General features: G+C 30.2%; 1 protein-coding gene across 1 annotated transcript in view; it reads right to left on the reverse strand.

Annotated features, from left to right (window-relative positions):
• LOC129968172 (trithorax group protein osa-like) overlaps positions 1–5,227 on the reverse strand; it is a 128,837-nt gene extending 123,610 nt beyond the window's left edge. The window contains exon 1 of the mRNA XM_056082009.1: positions 5,092–5,227. Within this exon, the coding sequence (XP_055937984.1) occupies positions 5,092–5,193 (102 nt within the window). The 5' untranslated portion in view covers positions 5,194–5,227. The remainder of the gene's footprint in view (positions 1–5,091) is intronic.
• Between the last annotated feature and the right edge of the window lie 19,001 nt (positions 5,228–24,228).

Consider the following 24,228-nt stretch of genomic DNA (forward strand, 5'->3'; position numbering starts at 1 on the left):
TATGATCTTATTGATGTATTGATTTTGTGAATTTTTGTAAAAATAAAATGGCATACAAATAAGCAAATGGAAAATAAATTTCCATCTTAATTTTTTTTAGCTGAAATTAATTAGTAAAACGATCTATCACGTGTAAAATGAAATCAATTCATTAAATACTAAATCATTTAAAATTATTTAAGTAATATAAACTAACACGCATAACTACGAAGTGGATAATTAAAATTTTGAGTACACCCATGGTTACATCAAACACATGTCTACAGTATACATCAATATTAAGGGTTACGATTACGCGGAACAATAAGTCACAGCTCTTGTGTTCTAGATGAAGTAGGAAAACTAGCTTTATTCTGCGAAAAATCGATTACATTTCACGAACAACTTAACGATTGTTCGAATCAATGATTCTGAACCTATCTCATTAGCAGGTTTTTAAGAACGCGGCGCCAAAAGGAAATTTGTAACTATTCCACTTCACAGTCGGAATGATTGTCTCATAAAAACACTTCATCGCCAAGGTGGCAAAAATGACGCCAATTCTTCCTACACAATGATTTTAAGCACTTGAAAAAGATTACTACTTTTTCAAGGTTGTTTTAATTGAAAGCATTTGAAATTTGTGAATAATATTTCCCGTTTTAGAAAACATGACAATTGCATTCGTAATGTTGTACGAGGTTATATATAGTTGTATTAGATTCTATAACACATGGTTAAAAAACATAGCTAGCATTTCAAAAGTTTAGATAATATGCAAAAGAATAATATTTGAAACTAATTTGCGTTAATCAATTGATTAATTAACCAAATAAAAAATATCTTGAGTAATGACAAAAAAATCACATGCGAGCGTTTAATTTTGAAAAATAGGTTAAATAATTGCTTCAGTTTTTTTTTCTTCCATATTACAAATAGTTATCAATAATTGTTTAATGCTCAGTTATAAATTTTTAAAGCATGACAAAAACGGGGATCAGTTATGGATATGGTATCTTAGAATGGAACTCGGAATTTGGATCCAAGATCAAATGTTTACTTATATTAACATCCCGCTTTGGAAACAAGGTCTATTTTGAGATGGCTCTCGTTATTTTGAATTCATTTCAAATGAAGAGAATGATACCCAAGTTGGTACCCTCCTCAGCAAATATCCACACCATGCCAACAGGAGGGCGTACGGCCAAAAGACGTGCACCAAACCCACACACACCACGAATCTTTCGTGGAATCGATCCGAGTTCGGGATTTTGGATCTGTAGGACCTGGAGTCCTACAGACCTAAAGCCAAGCCAGATCTTAACACTAAACCACCAAGATGACGCTTGATCAGAAGACAAAAATGACACCCGCGTCCTCACAATTTTTAAAAGCAAGTCTATTTTTACAAACAAGTAATACACATCTTTGATGTCAGATTTTAAACAACATATACGGTGTATTCCGTAAAATCCATTTCGAACCTCTAATTCCGAAATCACGTTCATGCCACTAGCCTTTTAAAAGTCAGTATTAATAATTTTATGGGTTTGAACAGAATATAATTGGATTGGAAGTCCTTCAGTTTACTTTCCCACGAAATGAAATATTTTGTCGTTTCGAAAAAGTTTACATTGTCTTGTTAAAAACTGTCATGTTTTTGTTTCTTATGGCACTTGCCACGGACGAGCCCGCTGTTACGAAGACAGAGATTTTAAGCCGGTGGGGGAGTGTCTCTTGCTTTTAAAGTAGCGCCATCTAGGGCCAAGAGAACGATTTAGCTAAACACACGTCACAACCCTTTTTAAGGGGGGGACTTCATTCACGCATCCACAGATGGTAATTTAGACCTGAATCAGAGAACGATCATCCCTGATCCAGTACCTCCAGTGGTATTATTCTCGACATGGAGGACTTTGTGACCACGACAAATTTATACGCACTTCAGCCACCAAGCACGCGGGAAATCTTCGGTCGGCGGAATCCCTTCGCAACCTAAGGGACGCGAATCCAACGCTCTACCAACCAGGCTATCCCGGCCCAAAACTGTCATATTAAGGCCCGTAAGGGAAATGGAATAACGTTTTTAGTGGGGGGGGGAATAAAAATCGAATAAATTGGAAATAAACGTCATTTGGCATATTCGAACTTTTGATTTACAACATTGTATCAAGGATGTTACGATATTAATTCAAAAAACATCAAATTTACGTTCAAAAATCATCAATCACAATTTGCTTTTTAGCTGTAGAATCCAACTTCCATATCCAATTTTCGTAATTTAAAATTTATAAACTAAGATTAAGTCATTCATGCACGTTATAACTCGTTACAAAAATTATGGATATTTCATTAGCATTTTAGAACTCTGTGGATTCTTAGCTGTATCAATGTAATATACTTCGAACACAAAAAGTTTCATGTCACTTGAAAAAGGAGAAGTAACGCATGTAAAAATAGATTTTTTTTAGGGGACAAATTAAGTACTGCGAATAGCTGCATTTAAATTTTTTCTTCGTTCATAATTGAAATTTCTGTATGAGTAGAAAGATAAAAAAAATTCTTTGATTTCAGAAAATGATGCCATTTTCCAAGTATTAGATTAGAGCCAGAAACATTCGTACTAATAAATAAAAATAGGAGGAACTGCTAGCAGGAAGGAAATGCTTATAACTCGTCTTGAAATGCAAAAGCATATTTTATTGATCCTCTTAAACAATAAATTAATACAATCTTTCTTAATCTTAAACAATCTTTTTAGCTTAAACCTTCAACTGTATAGAAGTTTACTCAAACATTATATAGTTTAAGAATTTTAAATTTTTTATACACAAATTTTTTTAATATGAGAAAGTAAAAATATCTGTGCGAAAATCTGCCTATTTTTGTATTACAATTATTGATATATTCCACTATATTTTTATTTAATTTGATTCGTTTCATGTACAGATAGAATTTTTAATACATTTGTTCACTTATTTACTAAAGAATCAGAATTTTGAAGTTCAGTACACGCATGCATAACCTGCATAATTTTATCTGAATATCATAGTATTTTAATATTTTCAGAATCAATTGATTAATTCAATTTAATTTTGATTTTTTACAATTGACGACACTTATTAGTGAATTCACACACACACAAATAAAATTCTACTTTTCAGCAGAAAAAATATGTTTTAAAAAAGTTATCTTCATAAATTTATTTATATTTCCCTTTCGTCAGAACAAATATTTTTTCAATTGCTGTTAAAATCCTGCTTCTTTCCCAAAGAAAAAGATACGCAATAAAATTTCCTAGCTCAAAATGCTACTTTCTGTTCCTCCGGTGAGAATCTCAAGCATTTTTTGTAGATTTTTTCTCGTATTTTCAAATATCTAACCTGTGTTAGATTGAACTTATTCCTTTCTGCTTATTAATTCATCTTCAACAAGGGGCAAACAAAAGGTTTTGCATGCTGGGTTTCAAATAAATAAAAGATTTCATGTCTTATCCTTTGAAAATATAACAATTTGTCACCATTTACAAATTTTATATTACATAAATAAGAATAAAAATATGTGGATCCATAAAGATTTTTTCTAAGTAAGCAAAAATGCATTCTAAATGAAGTGTTGATAATCCAACATTAAATCATTTATATGATTCAACTGTACTCGTAAACGCAAATTTTTCATCATAATAAAATATAAATATACTATATTATATAAGTTTGGGTTACTTGAACTATATTCGAAGCTGTATCTTTTGAAAAAGAAGCAACATTCAACTTGACTGCTTTTGTAGAGTGAAGAATAAATGTCACAATACTTTTGGAAGTAGGGAATATTAGAGTTTCTACAATAGTATGTGCATGTCTTTTTTAGTTTAAGTAATACTAAAATTAAACAAATGCGATACTTGTGGTGAGAGAATGAAAATTGTGGGTGTTAATTTTCACTTTAATTATTCTTGGTTCAATCTCATCTCATTCATTTTCTAAATTTCAAAGTGGACGTGGTTATAGAAAACAACAACTGAGAAACATAAGTAATAATGTATCTACAAATGTTGCATGCATTTAAACTTGTTTAAAAATTGTACTACCAAAAATAATTTAATATGTTATCATTGTTGTATGTACCTTTAGGTTGAAAACTCCGTAATATAGCAAAGACTGTAATAAAGATGATAATTTTTTTCTTGCTTCAACTGAATGTATTTACATAGCTATGAATATTTAATAAAATGTTTCGAAGAAAAAATAATTGTGAAAATACCATTACATCATTTTTACAATTTTGAGTCAGAAAGGCAAATAATTTCTTTTACTAAGAAAAAATATTTCATACATTCTTTATTAATTTGGTAAGTGTTAATAGTTTTTAATGCTATACGAAACAAGTTAAGCATTTAAATTCTTTTTATCATTTATTATAATTCCATTAAATTTGTTACATGAGTGAAATTTAAGAAAAATTCCAGTTGTATCCATCTTCCTTTTCTCTTTACTTTTATCAATTTGAATTAAAGAATCGGAACTTTATACAAATGGCCAATTTTAAAGTAAAATTTAAAGTAAAAATGATAAAAGGTTCTAATAATTATATGCTTCAAAATTCAATCCATCATTGTTAACATTTTCATCAAATTTAAAGATCCGTTGTTGTTGTTGTTTTCGATTGTTTTGATAGATATAATCCTATCCGTAAAATAATCCATTTTGAATTTGAATGAATTGAATCATTTAAATTTTTAATAATCAGATTTTTAATTAAAATTTTTCTCAACTACAACGAGCATTTTTTATTGATTTCTACATCTTAACACCTTTTGAATTTTTAGCCCCTTTTTAAAGAAATTTTAGAAAGTAAAATACTAAAATCTTCATTTCAACACAGATGTATAAAAACACACACCCGTTCTTTCAAATTCGCTGTATTTTACAACAAATAGCTTTAAAAATCATAACGGATTCAATGACCTCTTCAATATAAGATGTTATCTTGAACAAAACAAGAGGTTATTCAACAACTGTTGTGCAATAAAAGAAATGCGTTAAAAGAAAACCTCGCATTTGTAATCAGATAAAACTATCAAATTAACTCAAACGAAGAACCGGCAAAACTTACCTTATCGACGACCATCTGATTTTCATGGTCCAGCGTTAGGTGAAAACCCCAGTCCACAGAACTGTCATTCCGCTGCAGAAGAATATTAATTAAGTTATCCATAGTTTATGTTGTCACTCAATGAACTCTTCGGTTTGACCCATCTATCGTTTTGAATGATTCGCGGTTTAACTTCCATTTCCCAGCTGCCGCACAGTTTTGTTATTGGTGGAGGGTTGCCGTAACTCTCCGTCCAGATTGGCGACTTCATCGCTTTTTGTTTTCATTCTTGCAAATATGGCGTAGTATCACAATTATTTTACAATTAAATTTTAAGTACAAATTCGATTTTTTAAGAAGAAATTTCTTACACGATTATATTAAACTTACAAAACTGTACTTGATATATCAGGTTAGAATTTATTTTTCGACAGACTTAAAGTTTATTTTATTTTTACAATTTTTGCTTACAATAAAGATGAATATACTCGTCCATGTGTTGGCGCTCTACAGACTAGACCGTTTGGCGTAGAACAACCAAAATTGACACATAATACTTTAGAGGATGAGATTTTGCTCCTCTGAGCGAGTTATTTTGAAATTTTAATTATTTAAATGTTATGTGAAATTTGGCGTTTTTCCGCGATAATTCTTAAACATATTATAAAACAAAACTGAATTTTACATCAAATTAAAACTTTAAAAAAATCCCCTCTTCAAAGATACCTTTTATTTTTATTTAATTCTTAATCAGTTTGTTTAAAGATCTTTTGAGCATATTTTCCAATAATATGTTGCATAAAAAATGAAAATAAAATTTAACGTATGTTAATTAATAATTAATCAAATTAATTAATTAGTAAACCATATTTATTTTATTTAAGAATGTATAGGTATTTTTTCTTAAACCTTACTTATGATGAATCTGAGAAATATTTATTAAATCATCCTTTGAACCACTGTATAAATTATATATGTAAAAAAGTATTCTGCAATGCAAATAAGACTTCATTGCTGAATGATTCTACTTTCTGTAATCATATCTTTAAAGAAACATGTTTGGTTTTAACAAAAAATTTTTTTGTATTAGTTGAAGTTCAATCACTTTCCTTTCTAATGAAAATTCAAATTTTAGGAAAGATCATAGAACATTAGAAGAATCCGTGGTATAATGAACTATATTTTGCACGGATTCTAAAATAGCATAAATTATGTGACTATCAGAACATGAAGCTTGAAAAATGTTTTGCTAAAGAAGCCATAAAGACGAAGTTACATAAAATATTTAATAATAAAAATTTTCGACTTATTTAATTGAAAAAATTTGAGTAACAGCTAACCGGTTGGTCACCAAAAAAGGCTAGTGAAACATAAAAATTTCGAAATCTGGGGGGAGGGGATGAGTTCCATCGAATCAGCTATAGAACGTGTAGTTCATACTGCTGTTATCTCTGAAAGGATTAATTTCGTTCTAGCTATAGTATAATAAACGTTTATTGGTTCAGCTGATTTAAGAAAATAAATTCTTATACTATCTTAGATAAATAAGTATAGTTTGCTCATTAAATTAATTATTAATTAAATTAGTTAATTATTAATTAATAAATCAAAGAATTCTCTTATGGTTTGTCATAATAAATTGAAACGTCTAAGTTTCTATTTGATCAAGAAATTTGATAAAAATTTAACCACAAAAAAAAAATGATTTATCAGAATTGAAAAATTTATTTATTGATTTTTAGAATTCGGTACTTTAATGGTCTTAAAGTATTAATAATACAAATTAAATGGATTGTTAAAACCCCATTACGTGGTAACTGATTAAATATTTGTTTGTTGTTTCTAAATTTATTAAGAGACACCAGCTCAGATAAAAATAATGAAATATGTCTGTCTGTTAGAAAGATAATTTTAAAAAAAAACTTTCAGCTAGACGAATGAAATATGGTATATGGTAATACCAAATTTATAGATTTCTATCAAATTTGAGTAAAATCCATTCAGAGAAAATGTGTCTATCTATCTGTTCAAATACAAGTTAATAAGATAGCTGCAAAGCGGAGAGAAATGGATGGATAAGATTCGGTACATATATTTGAGCCAAATCTAAGAAGGGGTTGTATGTGTGTTCAGTCTGTATTTTCAGAAAATTTTATATACGATAATTTATAAACGAAATGACTTAAATATTTCGTATTTGGTATGTGATTTAGCGACTGTAATCGTAGTTATGTTTCAAATTTTGTTTACAATCGGTTAGAAATACACGCGTTTAAAACTCAAATTCACCTGCATTAGAGAGTATGCGAGAAAGATTACGGAAGACCACTTCCACTGGTTCTTCTATCTTTTTAAGAATGCTTCAACTCTTTTTCTAGGAAAGAAAGAGGCGAAAACGGCCTGTCGAAAAGTGTCTGAGCTATTGCTAATTCCGATCATTTGGTCATTTTATTCGTATCATAAAAATTGGAAAGAATTCACTTTCCGTTTAATCAACTTATTTAAAATCAATTTATTTAAGATCAGTTAATTATTATATTTAAAATCAATGATTTTAAATAATATTTTTTTAAAATCTATTTAAAAAATCTGTTAATTCGAGCCATTTTTTATAAGCAAATTCCGGGATATTTAATTCAAATCCCGAACAAAGTGAAAAAAAAAGAGGACACCTTCGCTAATCCTGTGCATAAGGTCACTATAAATTACATTCATATTAAACCTCTACGCTTATATTTTACATCTAGTGCAGGAAAAGATTCAAAAGACGAAGCTCAAGATATTTGCACTACGGATTAAAGTTAAGTAAACCCTCGTATTATCTGACCCAAAATAGTGGCATCTTTTCTTGTTTCTAAATGTAGCCAAAATCCCCCCCAAACACTAAAGGAAAAATCTACTAAATATAGACAAACTCTACAAGCTTGCTGCATACAAAAGCACAGTATGAATTCGCATGAGATGTTTACGCAATCCTCGAAGGGCATTGAGCTTTTCTTTATACTGATGTTACAGCAAGAAGGAAATAATTCTTTTTTTTTTTTTTCAATTTCCTCGAGAAATGAGGCGCAGCATAACATCCATCTTTTAGCATTCAGGTACATGCGGTCCGATAATAGCTGTTCCATTCTTTTTCATTTTTTTTTTTTCTTTAATCTTTATGTTACTCATGATGGCCTTGCTCATTCGACCGTTTACACGGGTAGAATTTGAGAGAAAACTCGCATATGGTCAAGAGACATTTTACGGAGTTTTCCCCCCACAAATTCTGTCTACTTTTGATAACAAAATTAAGCCTGCTTAGAGCCGATTGAATGACTGATAAGAATTATTTGCATGGGAAACTTGGCGGAAATGGTACCCGAATTGATTTATTTTGCTGAATTTGCTGAAAATTTTCATCAACAACATAAAGAAAAGCGCCTGCGGTGTGGATCAAAGTCTGAATAATTTTAAGCGATTATGTTATATTAAGTATAAAATTAAATTTTGGAGTTAAAATTAACTTTTTCGTATGCAAAAGTGAAAATAAGTATTCTAATGGCCAAAAATAATTTCTATTTCAGATTTTGAATATCCGGTGTTTTGATTCCCTGAAAAATTGGAATTAAATTTGCTTATCTGTCAGTGTTTATGTGTATGAAACCAGTGGGTGTGGTCCCCCCAAATCTTTCTCGCATACTGTCTAATAAAGGTGTTATCTCAGCGAACGCCTTGTGTAGCATTGATGTACAATAGTTACGAAATATTAACCTTCTCAAAGAATTTAGCATTTTTATTGAATTTATTGATTCAACTTTGGCGAGTTATTTGGCGATTAATCCTGGCATGCGGATAATAACAGCCGAAAAACAAATTTGTGATTTAGATGCGTTTTTCAAAACCGGTTTAACCCAAAATTTGTCCAAAAAAAAATAGTATTTGTAGTTAAAAAATTCCACAACCAATCTTAATGTATTTAACACATTGCTTGTTATACATTATATATTTATTAAATATTTGAACTTATTTGCAAATGTCGCATCTAAATAATGATTTTTAAAAAGTGCGCTGTCCGAGGATTAATGTGCGCCAGGTATGCGTAACGACACATTTTCGGTACAATCGTGTTTCGGACACGAGACCCAAATGACATACTCTGTCATTAGATGAATCACTATTCCTTTAAAGAAAGAGATGATGAATGCAGAATGCATTTCTAAAAAACTTAGTCTGAGGTACATAACAATGTCTTAAAAAAGTAGAAAAATCTGATCATTCATGCAGAGATTGATTTGTCCGGAATATTTCTTATCATTGTTGTCGTTTGATTTGTATTGGACAAGTCTATTAGTCGTAAAATATTGGCGATTCATTGATTTGTGAAGTATGGTGATTATAGTTATAAATACATTTACCTCCAGCTTAGTGGAGGCATCAAACAAGAATCAGAGACATTTTTTAATCAGCAATTTTCTGAGAAATCTAAGGTAAGGTGAGGTTTCTGAAGTATGTGTGTTCTACCCTGCTGTTAGCAACTTATTTAACACCGCTAGTCGTTTTTCTAACGTTTTGTCTAACGCTAGCGTTTTTAAGACTTGTCCAAGAAATTAGAGCGCCGTATCATGCACCTTTCTGCAATTGTAGAATTTTTTATACAGAGATAAATTTATGTTTTTATTTGGTTGGACAAGTCATTAGGCGCAGAATGTTGGCTGTTGGTTGATTTGAGAAGTACTGTAATAGCAGTTGGCGTAATACAACTCAAGCCAAGCTAAGGCACCGAACAAGAAATTGACAGATACTTTTATTCAGTAATTTTCAAGAAATCGGAGGGGTTTCGGAGACATATGGGCGCTAACCAGCTGTTGAAATTCATTTAGTGACGCCAGTCGTTTTCCTAATATTTTGCGTCACTATTGACTTGTCCTGTACAAGTCGCGTTGTGCAGCTGACTCAATTTTAGCAATTTTTAGGTAGAGATAAATTTTCTTTAAATTTCTTCGCATTTGGAAGAACAACATTTTTAGAAGTAGAACTAAAAAATATTAAAATTTTCATCGTGATAAATCCGCAATAAAGTACAAACTTATCAATTTTCGCCTTTATTTTTATTCCAAACATTCCTTTATAAAAAATACAGGAGCTTTAATAAATTTTAAATTCATTCTATACATAGAAATGTTTGTTGATAATAATATTAAGACATTAAAGGTATTCGACTGGGTTCGGAGACGAATTTTTAAAAAAAATCATACATTAACATTTTTTATTAGCTAAAACATACTTGAAAGGTCACTATCAGAAGAAAAAAATACACTCATAGACTTTATTTTTTCGGAAAAATATTGCTTACTTAACGAAACTTTGCCAAAATTTTCAATTTTAGGAAAAGCGGAGTAAGTTAAAATATAATGGAAATAGCTAATTTTTATTTCACCTATATATAGCTCAAACTACATAAAATGCAACAGACCACAAGATAAAAATTGTTTTATTAAATACAAATTTTATGAGCATTTGAAGTTCTCTTTAATGATTTTTTTATCAAAATTTCTCTATGTTTTGAACTTAAAGTGTCTGTAAAACATGTCTAAATGAAATTATTTTAAAATCAGCACTCTGTCACACCCTCAAAGGTTTTGGATACATGCATACCAAATTTCATGAAATTTTATTGATTTTTTTTTTTGAGATATCCTGTTTTCCGTGAATTAATCACAGTGAAATATTGATTCCTCAAAAAATGCGTTTAAATATTGTACTTGTAAATTAGTTCACCCAAATGTTCTGGAAGCAAATGTAGTTTTCACGCTTTTTTTAGCATAAATGCCAAAATAAAACAAACTACGACTGAGTAGGTAGGGAGTTAATATAAAAATATCAAAAATTACTTTGAGAATTTTACGGTAAAAATAAAATAAATTATTCATTTTCGGTTAAAAATACCACTGTTTCCGATTTCATTTTTGAATTTAACCCTTTCAAGTGTGATGAGAAGTATGCTTCCCACCAAATTTATCAATCTTCAAACAAAGTTATGAAGATTAGCATAAGTTCTGACACATTTTTCAATAAGGTAGAAACTTAGATGCTTCAGTTCCTTATTTCACACAAAATTCCGTGTTTCGATTCGCTACTTAATTATTAATTAATCAAATTAAATTTATCTAATAATTTAAATTAACCACTTTTCTTAAGCTAATCTCAATCCTAAAAATATTTTAATACAGCATGACCAGAAAAAAATGTACTCTTAAAGGGTTAATTTGTTGCGTATAGGGTTAATTTGTTGCTAAGATAGAACTATAGATAAACTACTGTATCTATAGTTCTATCTTAGATATATTAAAAGAAATGTACGTTTTAGAATCTACGAAGTATAGACTTTATTTTCAGATCATAAAAAAAAAAAAAAAAAAAAAAAATCGAGTTTTTCTGGAAAAATCATTTTTACAATCTATTCGGAAACCTTAAGCATATTTCCTTACACATGAAAACATTTGTACTTTTCTCGTGTACAATTTCTTATCCTTGCTACAAACTCTTTTGAATTTTCGTCACATTCCCCAAATCATGAATGGAAAAAGGTATGCTACTCCGTTGGAACGTATGAAAGGCCATAATAGCAGGTGGTCCTCTCCTGCTGTAGACATTCCAAATGAGTAATAATTCAAAAGGGAGAGTCCGTCACTCTGACATCTCCAAACAGCATTTCTACAAATTGCTATCGGTGGCCACGAAATGTTTCTGTACCCCCATCTGCGCGTGATTAGGTAAATACTTTATCGGATATGAAAGGCAGCTAAAGTGAGTTTTTAAGTTCTTTAAAGTGATTAAATGTTTTATAACTATCACAATTTTGAATAAATAGTCCAGTTTTTTACTCCGTTTAATTTTTTTTAAGCATTCATCTTATATTAATAAAGCACCTAGTGATATAAAGATTTTTTAAAAAAGAGTTGGTTTAAGGTAATTTCAAAAATTTTATTTTAATGCATTCTTATTTTTAGTTTTTACATTCTTTATGAAATAATTACATTTCTTTTCGTTAATTCGTTTGAATCTAATTAAATTACTTGTTGAATGCTATATTTCCATTAACGCCAAAAATGGAATAACCAGATTTCCCAATTTTTAAGATATTTTCCTCAACCCAATAGCCTAATTGTGTTTAGTTGTAAATACTATTATTATGAAATTAAAATGCATGATCATGCAAAAAAAAATCGTTATTTATATGCTTAAAGATCTATAGGTATTGCGTTCTCTATTATTTTTATTTTAGAAGGATAGAAAACTTTGAAATCATCAAAAGTGGTAAAAATATGAAACTATTTTTAACATTTTATCAACAAGGTATACGCTCATATACAAATAAAATCAATTTATTATATCCTTATAATGAAATGAATGAATGTATGAAATTAATTGATTAATAATAGATTAAAATGATAATGAATAAATAATAAAATGAAATTAATTAATTAATTAATGGATTAAGTATGAATTAACTAATAGGAAAAGCATACTTTAAAAGAATTTTTTTTCAAAATAATGTTATTGATCAATGTTTTATCTGAATGTATTTGAACTGTTTTATGCTTCAATTTTTGAGGAAATTATATAATATTTATTACGCATTATTATCCTGTTGCACTTTGAATATAAAAATGTATTTTAGTTTTCGATTTATTTGGATAGCTGAATCAATTTAATTTTTTAAAAAGTATATAAATTTTAATGGAAATTTAATATATATGTATATAAATATTACCAATAAACTAACTTTTAAATGAAATAACAAAACAAATATTTAATAATAATAATTATAATATTAATAATAATTAATATTAATTTATTATTAATAATATTAATAATATTATATATATATATATATATATATATATATATATATATATATATATATATATATATATATATATTATTTTTATATTACATTAATAAAAAAAAATAAAACGCCAGAAATGTTTTATATATATATATATATATATATATATATAAAACATTTCTGGCGTTTTATTTTTTTTTATTAATGTAATATAAAAATAAGTTTGGAGCAAATTTTATGGGTACAATTTTGTTATTTCATTTAAAAGTTAGTTTATTGGTAATATTTATATACAAATTATTATATATTTATATACAAATATTAAAATATAATTACTATAACAGATACTTGTCTCACTGCGGTTTAATATTAGTTCATTATATTTGACTTAGTCATAATTAAATAATAATACAGAAAGCAACATGGATATCTGTTTTAAAAACGGTTTTAGATTTTTCAAGAAATACTGAAGGATATTTCAAACAGATAAAAATTTTAAGTAGAGCATTGGTCAGCAATGACCTTAATGATGATATTCAAACGAATTGTACAAATCATGACACAATTTTTTGGACACGCAACAGAATTTTTCAGTCAAACGAATTCTACACGGAAAATAAATTCATTAAAATAATGAATTGTTTTCACAAAACAATCTGAAGTTTGAAGCATGTGCCAAAATAAAATTGACCGTCATTAATGGATGGCAACACTTTACGTGTGCTGTAGAAGATAATGATGACATAGTTCATAAAATCGTCTGCCTCGCCAAAGTGGAATATAGTTCTTTTATCTATATAAATATCTTAGATTCGTGGCATCACTTCAGTTTCAGATTATAAACTGGCTCTATTCATTTGTCACATAGATTGTTAAATTCTTCTCGAAAACAAAAGAGATTTATTTATCATTTTCAGCTTGAATGATTATGGTGAAACAAAGAGTTGATGATAATAAGAGTAATTATATTACAAATTTCGTGTATTCAAAGCTTTTAAATACATGAAATAATTCTATTTCATTAAATTAAGGTTGTAATGCCAGATTATTTTATCTTATTTATCAGTTGGAAAGTAGTAGACTACACATTTCAAATAAATAACTTTAAAAATAGTGTTTAAAATAGAGTCATTCAAAATGGAGTATTCATTCCAAAGATAATATTTATATTGAATGAATTTCTTCCAAAAAGAGTTTAAAAATAATTTAATATAGATGTATTTTGATTCTTTTAAAAATATCCAAATCTTTGAACATATAATACGAAAAAAAAATAGTTTTCTTTTGATCTAGCATTCGAATTTTAAACCTTGTTTTACAATTACTATTTCTTTTTTTTTATCTAACTTCAAATGAAAACTTTTAACTACCGTAAATATAAAATAAATTAAAAAAACACATAATTTTTGATAATTTCTAATATATAAAGAGTATTGTTGTTTTTTATGTAATTCTGAGCTTCATTGCCCATATAGTTAAAATAGTCAAAAGTGACTACTCCGTCCTCTTGAAGAGATTCGAATGAATTGAATGATCAGACCTCCCCGACAACATAGGCGGGTTGAGTCCTAAAGAATCCAGCCCCTCTCGTAGGATGTACGTCCCGCCATCGGTAATGGGAGCCGACAACACATTGTTTCTTACTGCTGGTGGCTACCCTACCAAAAGTTACTCATACTCATATCTGAGGCAGCCCCGACGGATTTATAATAAAGGTAACAAAATACCGGCCACATCAACCTGTCAGAAGGCAAACGGAAAAATATGAATGATCGGACCATTGCGACAGTAACACAATGGGAACTATGGTTGAATCTAAAGACTATCACCGGCCACGGTAAAACCTTTCTCTTGAGAAGCACTTCCGTCAACGATAGGAGTTAGCCTACCCCCACCATTTCTGTGCCCACCAGGGTAGCCAGAACCAACCACCATAACCGGAAACTTTTTATTTTCGTTTCTGAGGTACCCTCTGGTGAAAATTACAATAAAAGTATTTACAAAATGACTACTCTGACCCACCAGAAGGCACTCGGAAAAACTAGAATGACTGAACCGTCTCTATAGCAACACTGGAAGGAACTATGGTTGAATCTATGGGCCATCACCGGTCACGGTACAACCCTTTCCGGACGCACGTCCCGTCATCGATGGTAGGATCCAGACCTCCGCCTTTTCGTGTATCTACAGGGGTGGCGAGAACCAACCACAATGCCGGAAGCTTCTCATAGTCAATTGTGAGCTGCACCCCCCTCCGTGGGACTTACTATAAAGGTAAGAAAAATTTATATTGGCAATGCTAAAAATAAAATGTCAAATACATTGATTGTATAACATAATATTCTGATATTCAAATTAATCCAGCAAAATTTAAAATAAAATAAGTCTTAAATTAAACATATAAAGATGATGAAATCATATATATGATTCAATTTCGAGTGCCACTATGCGTATAATTTCAGATAATATAAATAAATATAAAAAATTTTTGATTGTCATTTAATTTATTATTATGTAATTGATATAATTATATAATTTTGTTTAATTTTTTTATATAATTTTAAAATGTATTACTTATATTGCCGTACCATGTTAGAAGACTTATTTATTTAATTTAACGAAAACTGATTTATTTGTAATAAAGAAGTTAAGAAATTCTATTACTATTAGTAGCAGTATTTGATTTTGATCGCAAGAAACTTATTTTAACGTATTCCTTCAATGTAAGTAATCTCAAATATGACATAGAAGAGCTATATATAGAGAGAAATGTGGATTTGAGGGCATACTTTTAAGAATGAAAAAATTTTGAAATGTTGGATAATTAAAATAATGCAAAAGGCATTCATTAAGACGAATCTTTTGCCTTTTTTTATACTGTGGGATTTATAAAATGTGACTGAGATACAAAAAAATATCATAGGAAAATTGATAAATGCGCTACACAGTCTTGAATAATAATAATAAAAAAAAATATCTGTGACTTATTACTGTTCATAGCTAGATCGTGCAAGAGATAAGTTGAAATTTATGAAAAGAGATAGATGGCATTTGCATTGTTGAATTAAAGCAGCAGTTGTTTTCAAACACAGTAACAGAATTTTCAGACGAATTGGCTCGAATTCAACAGCTCGCTCGTCTATCATTGACAATTGTGCACCTGTTTGCGATGAACCAAATTCAAATGTTAGCATTGGTCCAAGTAAGTTTATGTGAATTAAAATAAATCTCAAACTTTAACGAAGGAAAAAACATTCGGCAGAAAAGAATAAAAAAGTTTTTTAAAAAAAACGATGGTCTTTCAAACCTATTGCATACTGCCACCTGTCTTAATATAGATGAAATCATGCATCTAAATAATTATTTTTAAAGATACGACACAGAATTTTTATATACTCTTTTTCCTATATTTCAAAATGTCACAGTTAAATATTCAAAATCCATGCTCCTAACTTTATTACTTTCATCAATAAATTAGAACCACAATAAAGCTTAATTACCACAGTTCATAGAAAATGATTTAGATACCATTGATTCTTAATACAAAGTGCATAAACCCTTATTTATGGATTCATGTTTTTTTTTCTCCCTAAATTGAGAATCAACTGTGAATGTCACTATACGTATAATTACAGAAATTATATAAAATAATTTATGAATGTTATTTAGTTTGTTATTACTTAGTTAATATGATTATATAATACTATTTAATTTTTATCTATAATTGAAAAATATATCAATTATATTGCTGTACAGTAGACACCCGATTATCCGCGCCTGTCGAACTAAGTTTTTTTTTTTTTTTTTTTTTTTTTTTTTTGCTTCCAAGCAAAGAGAAAATGCTTCCAAAGCAAGAAGCAAACACAAATGACTGATTTCTTCAAAAATGTGTAGTTTTACAGTTATGCTTTTGTAATTACATAATATATTGCAGTATTAAAACAGTACATATGTATTGATTTTTCTGTGCATCCTTGACGCCTCTCGTAAGTACAAAGCACTTTTCTGTTTTCATTAACAAAATGCATTTTAGGTTAGTTTTGAGTGATATACTAAAATATTAAGCGTTAGTGAAACATTTCCTGCTGTTTATTTTACGTTTTACTGTACATAAAACGATTTTTCAAAGTTGGAATGACCGTTTTCTCTTTTGCTATACCCGTTTTTAGCTTTTTTCGGATTATCCGCAATTTTTGTTATCCGTGGCGGCCGCGCCACCCAATTCCGCGGATAATCGGGAGTGTAATGTATCTACTAGAGCATCTATATGTAAATATTCCCTCTTGAATTTCACAAAAGATAGCAATTCTTGTTGTTGAATGTCTTACAATATTTTAAATTATTTTATTACAATAAATAGAAATTAGAATGATTATATTTTGCAAGAATTCTGATTCGTTTTTCTTCATTTCATGAAAATTTGCAAGAAAATAATGAAATTTCATTTATGCCTAACCAGCGGTAATGGTCTCCACAAAGCTTTCTCATACTCTCTAATAAAGGTGTTATCCCAGAGAACGCCATGCATTGGCGTACAGTAGTTTCGAAATATAAACCTTTGTCTTGAATTTAGCATTTAATCGTGTGATCCTTGGCGAGTGTTTTGGAGATTAATCTCTGGCATGTGATTAATAGTATACGAAAATTGAATTTGTGTTTTAGTCGCGTTTTTCCCAACTCATTAAAACATATATATGACACAAAACTGCACGTATAGTCATAAAATCACATTCCAAATTTTTATATATTTACGTCAATGTGTTTTTCAACTATCGTGTTTACATATTTCTGAAAGTACAGGCTGAAATATGATCCATTCGTAGCTGGGTTTGGCTTACATTCTAATAAGTATCTACACTACATATGTTAAATTTTTGTATCTCATTTTATCTATCTATTTCTCTTCTTTTTGAAATGAACTCGTATTCGAATTCTATTTTAACAAGTATTCGAACAGCTGGATGGACAGACATCATCTAAAGAGATTCTACTTTAGTGTAAAAGCCGCAAACCAAATTTCATCCGGCTAGATTAAAACATTTTTTGAGTTATCTTTGTAACAGATAATCAAATATAATGCCAAAAAATGTGTTTTTCGAACTCAGAGAGATCTGAAATGTGAAAATTCGTCAAAATATCAAGCTCGATTTTTTTTTTTGAGAATTACAATACTTTCTTTATATTTCATATAAAAAAAAAAGAAAAAAAAGTTGTTATTTTTTGAGCATCGCGATGTTTAATTTTACATTCTTATTAAATATCTGTAAACTGAATTCATATTTTTATTACAAGTTTGCTAATCATTTTAGATGGCGTGAAATTGAATACCTGCGTAGTTACAAACAAATTTTAATTAAGAAGCATAAAAGAGGACAGAAACAATGCCAAAACGATATATCAACAAACCCGACACATTATAGCAGTGCTGTTGCAACTTTGAACTCAAAGGCGGTACAGATATAGAAAAGAATTTGATAAAATACATTTTAGAATACTTTTCTCATTTAAATTCAAATAACCTCAGTAACATTTTCAAATGAAATATAAACACTTCATAAACCTTCCCATTTTAGCTGTAGTTTGCCACATGTTTTTAATCAGCTTCCCAAGAACGTAATTTCTGTACCCACTGATTGTTTTACTAGCTATTACAACAATTCGTACTTGTTTGCAATTTTGTGCTGGCATGGAATCAACTTTTCTAAGCGCTCTTTAAGAGAATTGGTATTTAGATGCCAACTACTAAGAAATACGACCTATTACGTCAAAATTAGATACGCTTAAAGAAACAGACTAGAGGAATGAATGCTGGTTTCACGAGTCTTTTTTTTTTTTTTTTTTTACTTTCACGTATACAAATTGTAGATGAAATAGGGTAACCATCAAAAATTCGAGCTTCGAACCTCTATGTCAAAAAATTCAAGATTTAAATGGGCTGTGGTGACTTGGTGGTAAGGTCTTGGCTTGTGAGCCGTAGGATTTCAGGTTCGAGACCCGATTCCACCGAAGAACCGTCGTGTAAGGGGATCTGTTGCACGTTAAATCCGTCATGCCAAGTGTCCTCCCACTGGTGTGGTATGGTGTGGAGAGGGGGTGCCAGCTCAGGTGTCGTCCTCTTCATCTGACCGCGGTTTGAAATGACGAAGTCCGTTCCAAAATAGCCCTTGTGTTGCTTTACAACGGGACGTTAATATAATTAAACTAACTAAATCAATATTTAGATGAATCTCCATGTTTCATACTTCCCTGAGTTCGAAAAACACATTTTTAGAAAATGTCCGTCCGTCTGTCTGTCTGTGACAAAGATAACTCAAAAACGCTTTCAGCTATATGGATGAAATTTGGTTTGCGGTCTTTAAACGAAATTTGAAGAATTTTATCAAATTTTGGGCAATATTCATTCTTGTCCGGCTATTTGAATAAAATAAACACGAAAACTATAAAACGAAGAAATCTAAATGATAAAATTCGGTGCATTGATTTCATATCTGTATTGTAAATATCTTTCAAATTATGAGCCAAACCCAACAAGAGGTTGACCGTCTGTCGTCTTTTCTTTCAGAATCATATAAACGCGATAACTCAAAAACGCAATGATTAATATATATGAAGTGAATGTGTAACTACAAGTGCAGTTTTGTGTCAGATATTTATTCTAATTGGTTGCGAAAAACGAGCCTAAAACACATATTCGATTTCCAGATAGTACTAACCGTATGCTAGGAATTAATCGCTAAAATTCTCACCAAAGATCACATGATAGATTCAGAAAAATTGCAAAATCCATGCTAAAGATAAATATTTGTACGCTAGCGCCATATAAGGCATTCTCTAGGATGACACCGTTATTATACAGTATGCGTGAAAGTTTTTGGGGGATCCAAGTGGTTGATTATGTTCGTCTATCTGTTGTTGTTTCTAATGGCACTTGCCATGGACAAGCTCGCTGACGAAGTCACCGAATTTTAAGCCAAGGGAGGGTCTCATGTTTTTTGTAGCGCCAATTAGAGTCAAGAGTATGTCTTAGCTACTCACGCATCACATTCGCTTGCACAACCCCTTTTTACAGGGGGGGCACATTCACACATCTCACAGATAGAACAGATAAAGAACAACCATGTCCGAACCGGGACTCGAACCCTGGATGCCCAAATCACGGAAAAGACGCGTTACCCCTATGCCAGGACGTCGGCTTGTCTGTCTGTGAACATGATAAATGAAAAAAGCTTTGGCCTTGACAGCTGAATTTTGATATATGGAACTACGATTCAATTTGCACATTTCTATCAAATCTTTAAAGAAATCCATTCATAGAAAATTTGTCTGTCTATACTATTACAAATTTACTCAATAATTGCAAAACGCTAAAAGCTGGGTAAATAAAATTTGGTAGATAGGTTTAGCATCTAAAATATAGATACTTATCAAATTTTGAACCTAACTTGTTAAACTGTTGACCACCCTTTAGTCTGTACTTTCGCATGCATGTAAAAACGTAATATTTCAGAAACGTAAAGATATAATTAATGAAATTTAGTATGTTAACTTTTTTATTACAAGTACAGTTTTATGCCACGTTTTTATGTCAATCGGCTGGCAAAAAGACATCTAAAATACAAATTAGCTCTATATATTCAGTAAAAATACCAGATTCGCGATACAGATATTACATAAATATGTAGGGTATTCGTGGCCTTGCCCAAGGTCCCCAATTTTAAGTGGAGAAAGGGAAATAAGACCTTTATTGGAAAATATGCGAGAAAGTTTTAGGAAGACCAGTCCTGCTAGTTGTTAAAGTATTCGTATGATTAAAAATTCTTATGAAATTTTTCATTATTAAAATATGCAAATTATTGCCCGTTTTGCTCTTAATTTTACATTTTAAATTTTAAATTATTCTAGTTAATTTTTGATGAAATTCATTTTCATGAATTTCATTTAGTAAATTAGTTAGAAATAAATGATACATTTTATTCTTCTTTTAAGTAAATACTTAAAAAAGATTCTACCACTAATAATAGAGAAATTCGTATGTTTATCAGATTAAATTGAAACAAAAGACAAGTGAAAGTGCATTGGTTAATCGATACGGCACAATCCTTTCAAAGGTGTTTTTCTTTATTCCAATTTCTCATTAATCGAACATTCGGTACTGGAATTCGGATAATGATTTCTAGAGACAGAATAAAAAAATGGTATAATTTCACGTTATTTGTATTTATAAATAATGAAAATAATGCATATTTGCTTTCTTTTCATTTCTTGATGAGTTTTGTCCATTAAATGATGATAATTTTTAAATCCCATAATGGTTAAAATGTCTTTTTAATAAGATGTTATAATCATTTTTACAGAATTTTTGAGATAAAAATTTAACTCAGAGATAGCGCTCGGAAAGGCGACTTATCCAAATCTGTGAGCCTTCTATCGTAAATAATGCGGGGAAAAAAAAAAACTTTCATTTCCGATTTTGTTTTATTTTATTTTTTTTCTTTTATTCGCTTGGCTATTCTATTTTATATCTTTTAGGTGTTTCAATTTAGTCAGATTATCTTCCCAACAGCTGTACAAAATCATAAATGAATACTCCGACCCGCCCTAAAGCACATGCACTGAATAACTGGTTCATCACGACAGCAACACTGGCGAGAACTGCGGTTGAGTCCTAAGAGCCATCATCGGCCCTAGTACAACCCTTCCGGTGGGAAGTACATCCCGTCACAAATGGAAGATAGCCAACCACTTTTTTTCTGTAGCCACAAGGGAGACGAGAACCAACCACCATACCGGTAGCTTCTCTTCTTCATTTTTGAGGTGCCCTCCAGTGGCAGTGCAAAAGACAGCAACAAGTTGCTACTTAAAATGTTGCACAGATTTTGTTTCTTCTATTTATTCTAGGAGGGTTTCAGTGTTTTTAATGGCGAAGAATTTCCTCGAAAGATTTTGTTCTGTAATTTGTGCACTCCAAAAGTATGTATTACCAATCACTTTCGATACATTACTGCTTTCATACAATAGTACCAATATGAACTCCAAATCTGACTTCAGTTTTAATTTTGTTGCAAATAATGCTTAGAAAAGTGAAAATTAACAACTAAAAATCGTCTAATGTCGTCAATGCCCTTGGGGTTCTTGTTTCTTAAAAGGAAAGTAAGTAATCTGCCCATAACAATTTTAATTTTCTTGTACAGTATAGCTCGAAATTTAACATAAAATTTTGTGAAGTTCAGAGCACGAAATCAAGAAAAAATTATAAGGAACGTCTGGCCGGAAATGCCAAGCAGATGAATAAGATGTCAATGGTGGCTGGTGCACGTATAAATCTGTCATAGCCACAAAGTCCTCCAAGTCGGGACAATACCACTGGGGTGTACTGGATGTGATCGTTCTCTGATTCAGGTCTAAATTACGATCTGTGGATGAGTGAATTAAGTCCGCCCCTTGAAAAAAAACTGTGACGTATGAGTAGTTAAGACTCTTGGCTCTAGATGGCGCTACTGAAACAAGAGACACTAAAACTCGATTTAAAATCACTGACTTCGTCAGCGGGCTTGTCTATGACAAGTGCCCTAAGAAACAAAATAAGATGTCACTGTTCGCTAGAGCTTATGTTGGTTTTCGGTGCTAGTCATTTGAGGTTTTGAATATGTGCGAAGTACAACCACCTTACAGATAATGAGATGACATTCATTTCCCTATTGAGTAATTTTTGGCGTCAGAGCAAAAGGGAAAAAAAAATATTTTCCGAAGAAGAATAATTTAACCATAATGTTTTCAAAAGGTTTAGCCAATTTATGTGCTACAACTGTTAAGTACACAAAGCTATTGTGGGGGAAAAACTGCTTAGTTGTAGTTGCTATTTAAGTAGCTGTTAAGAAACTGTGTGAACTGTTGTCTAAATATACAATAATACCAAATAGAGAGTTTTTATGTGCTATTGGTTTCTCATTTTTTGTAACTTCGTGTGTCTGTAGTGCATTCACATAGCATTTCCATTCATAATTTTCTATGTGATTCTGTTTTATTTCTGCCTTCAGTTCAAATTTTTAAGTTTGTATGCTAACATTTGAATCACCCTGTACATAAAAATAAACATGCAATTTTAAAATTTCCATCTATTTTTTTTTATATTAATAGAAATACAGTAAGAGGAATTAAAGCATTTTAAATACGCTTTAATGCAGTCATTCTTTTGAGTGTAGGGAGATATAAAATTTTTACATATTCGAACACAACGAAACATGAATAAAATAATTTGGAATGGAAGCGTTTCTATATTCAAATTTCTTCTTTCTGTTCTATGTCAGTAGTTTTTCAGTTCATGTCTTTAAGAACCCTTTTGCATCACTTCGACTCTTTCATTTCAAATAATACTTTTAACAACATGCAGATAGAATTTGACAAAGAAATCGTTTTACTTAATAATTTCTACATTTTGTTTAACCTTAAATCATTATAGTTTCTTATATTTTTAAGTAATTGTTTGCAGTTTTGAAATTCTTTGAAGTAACCAGAATCGTTTACTTAATATATACGATAATAGAGAATCGTAAATTGAATTCGACAAATATAATTTTTAAAAAACATACACATACTTTGAGAAATAATACAGACTGTATTAGAAATATGACATCGAAATATAACATAGTCATATGACGTTCAGTAATCATCTTTGTTAGTCTGTCTGTATGGCGAGAAAAGAAAACTGTCGGCGTGTATTTCGTTGCCAAGACGAAGGATATAAAAACGCAGTTGTTTGTTTTGATTAATTTTGATTGGATTGTTACCTCGTTAAAGATAAGAAGCATGAAAACCATCGGCATCATTTACAAAAATTGATCATTGTGGGCCAAGGGCAGGGAACTTCCTTATTTCAAGACTGAATTGTCCTCAAACTGCTCTCATTCTCTGTTTTGGATGCTGTTAATAAGATTTATTAAACTTATTCCCCTTCGCAACAACATTTGTATATCTTGAATGAAGAATCCTGTTAAGTAATGGCAATTTTTTAAAGGGTAATTCCTCTTAGGCTAGACGCATATGTAAGATTTTCCCTTTCTGATTTAACAGTTCAGACGGACTGTTCAATCTGAATGCAGACAGGCATTGACATTTCGATTATTAAGTAGGGAATTTACCTTTTTAGGGGGGAGGAATTTGAGGCTCCGGTAATAGATATGGAATGAGGCCATCAGTAAGTAAAATAGTTAATTAATAATTAAAATATTTAACTCTTAATACCAGATTAATTTAGTTTAATTATATTAACATCCCGTTTTAAAGCAACACTTGGGCTATTTTAGGACGGACCTCATAATTCTGAACCT

The sequence above is a fragment of the Argiope bruennichi genome, chromosome 5 (genome assembly GCF_947563725.1).
Source record: "Argiope bruennichi chromosome 5, qqArgBrue1.1, whole genome shotgun sequence".
Lineage (NCBI taxonomy): Eukaryota > Metazoa > Arthropoda > Arachnida > Araneae > Araneidae > Argiope > Argiope bruennichi.